At 41.3% G+C, this 2,309-nt stretch overlaps 1 protein-coding gene across 2 annotated transcripts in view; it reads right to left on the reverse strand.

The window, feature by feature from the left end:
• Nucleotides 1-202: 202 nt before the first annotated feature.
• LOC101846536 overlaps nt 203-2,309 on the reverse strand; it is a gene marked incomplete at its 3' end in the record, with an annotated part of 6,127 nt that continues 4,020 nt past the window's right edge. For both annotated transcript variants that reach the window (XM_013088539.2, XM_013088540.2), the window contains 1 exon segment: nt 203-291. In XM_013088539.2, coding sequence (XP_012943993.1) covers nt 203-291 — 89 coding nt within the window.

Genomic DNA, 2,309 nt, shown 5'->3' on the forward strand with positions numbered 1-2,309 from the left:
AAGGCGAGATAAAGAAGGGGGAGGAGAAAAACATGTAAACAAAAGGAAAGACTGTGAGGAAGAAAGAAAGAAAGTGAGAGAGAGAGAGAGAGAGAGAGAGAGAGAGAGAGAGAGAGAGAGAGAGAGAGGGGGGGGGAGAAGGAAGATGGAAGGTGAGAGTGGGTGTGGGTATGGCGAGCACGTTAACAGCTCAATGACTTACTGCAAAAATAGGGTTGACACCTTGCCTGGCACAGAGAATCAGGCGGGCACGGACATAAGTGGGGGTTATACATAGGAGGTCGATGGTACCTGCAAATGTAATATTATGATAAGATAATACTTTATAATCCCTCTTTGAAATTTTCTGTGGCTGTGCAGGACTGTAAAAGACATGTAAATAATGAGAATTGTGGTAAAATGGGGGAGTTCCACCTCCGGGGTAGTTCCACACTCACACTCCTAAGATCTAGCTCTTCGCAGGAAGAAAGCAAGAAAAGCGAATTGAGAACTCTTCCAATTTTTCAACTGCCTTTGACTTTTACTCCCTGTTTGAAAACAAGAGGCAGCCATCTGTACTACTGTTGCATTCTGACACTGAAAGAAAGTTTTTACTAGTCTGTCGAAGGTAAGTGCAACACTCATGGTTTTCAAAGATTGCAAAATGCTGCTGAATATTCTTTGATTTTGAAGCCCAAGCTAGAAATGCTTAACCATTCATTAGATGAGTGTAACATTGAACCCCAAACGTAAGATGCGGTGCCTTGTAGTTTCAAAAAGGTCAGGGAAATTCCACACCTTTTGGTTTTGGAATGTCCCACGTCTTTCTGGGGAGGAAGCTGTTGATCGAAATCCCATGTCAATGGGATTTTTTATTTTGGTATGGGCGGCCCTAGCAACCATGTCTTGTAAATAGTTTTGTCCATATCCATGTTGTTGTTGGTGGTGGTGGTGGGTTATTTTGTTGTTGGTTTTGTTGTTGTTGTTTTGTTTTGTTTTGGGTTTTTTGGGGGGTTATGTGTGTTTTTTAACTTTTTTTATTTTTGTTCTTGTTTTTTGTTTTTTGCAATTCCATAAAAAGCGGGTGAGGAAATGCCCCAACATACTTTACTATTGTTTTTCTTAGAAAAGCACATCATCCAAGAGTCTTGGAAGTGTATAGCCTATTAAAACTGTTTGAACAATAAGCCTGACTGTGGGCCTACATGATGTTACTTATGTAGACTATGCTTTAGAGCTGGATCTAGATCTAGAAGAGGCGCTCAAATGACCTTATGCAGTTTCGAGCGCCAAAAACTCTCTACTAAAGCTAAACAAGATCTAGAAGTAATTTCTCTTCATGTTCTTTTCCATTTTCAAGAGAGACCGACTAATCATGGGGAGGAATTATAATAGGAAGACAGTGCGTATAACCATACAGAAATGGAAAAATCGAACATCCTCTGCTGTTGCCTCAACATCTCCCAACCCGACTACTGCCCTGAATAATCAGCAGACCTCACCCAATGCTCCATCGAGTTCTGCTGCCGTCTCCCTACCTAATGCTCCATCAGGTTTACACTTTCACCACGGTCTGCACACCAGAACTCCATCAAGATTTTTTTTTTTTTTGCCAAACTGACTCTGATGATCAAGAAACCAGTAACAGACAATAATAGGGTCAACAGACAGAGAGCAGTCAAAAGGCAGTTTGGTGAAAGCCTCACATCGGAGGAATGTATCGCTAGACTGCTGGCGGATGAAGAGGAGAGAGCCGCACAGAAAGCAAAGAGGTAGAGCAAATGAAAGGGGGAGGGCAAGGGGAAATGCACAGGAAAGAAGACTGCTGCAGCTGTTCCTCCTCCTCCAAGAGATGGCAGTGACGGTGACAATACTCTTGAAAATGAACAGCCACCTCTACAACACAGAGCAAACAGTGACACCGACAGTGACTACACCGACAGTGACTACATCGACAGTGACAATGACCCTGACTATGTCCCTCGACCGACATCAGATGTGAATAGAAAATAGTTTTAAATGGATTTGTAATGTATTTTCTTCAAGACTTATCCCCACATAGGCCTAGGCTTACAGATCTCGTTCATAACAATCTACAAAGTTTGTTGTTGTGCTCCTTTCAGATGTAACTTCTTCTTCCTGTTTGTTTCATTCTGATTTTTGTATGTCCGTCATGATGGGGTGTGGATTTATCCCGAAATGGTGGAAATGTTTATAAAAATGAGAAATTGGAATGTATTATGTATTGTTACTTGTTTCAGTTATTTGTACAAAATTCAAGTTTGAATGGTTGTGGGATATTATATATATATCCTCTATTTGTGTCATCC

This window comes from Aplysia californica, unplaced genomic scaffold, assembly GCF_000002075.1.
Source record: "Aplysia californica isolate F4 #8 unplaced genomic scaffold, AplCal3.0 scaffold00758, whole genome shotgun sequence".
Taxonomy (NCBI): Eukaryota; Metazoa; Mollusca; class Gastropoda; order Aplysiida; family Aplysiidae; genus Aplysia; species Aplysia californica.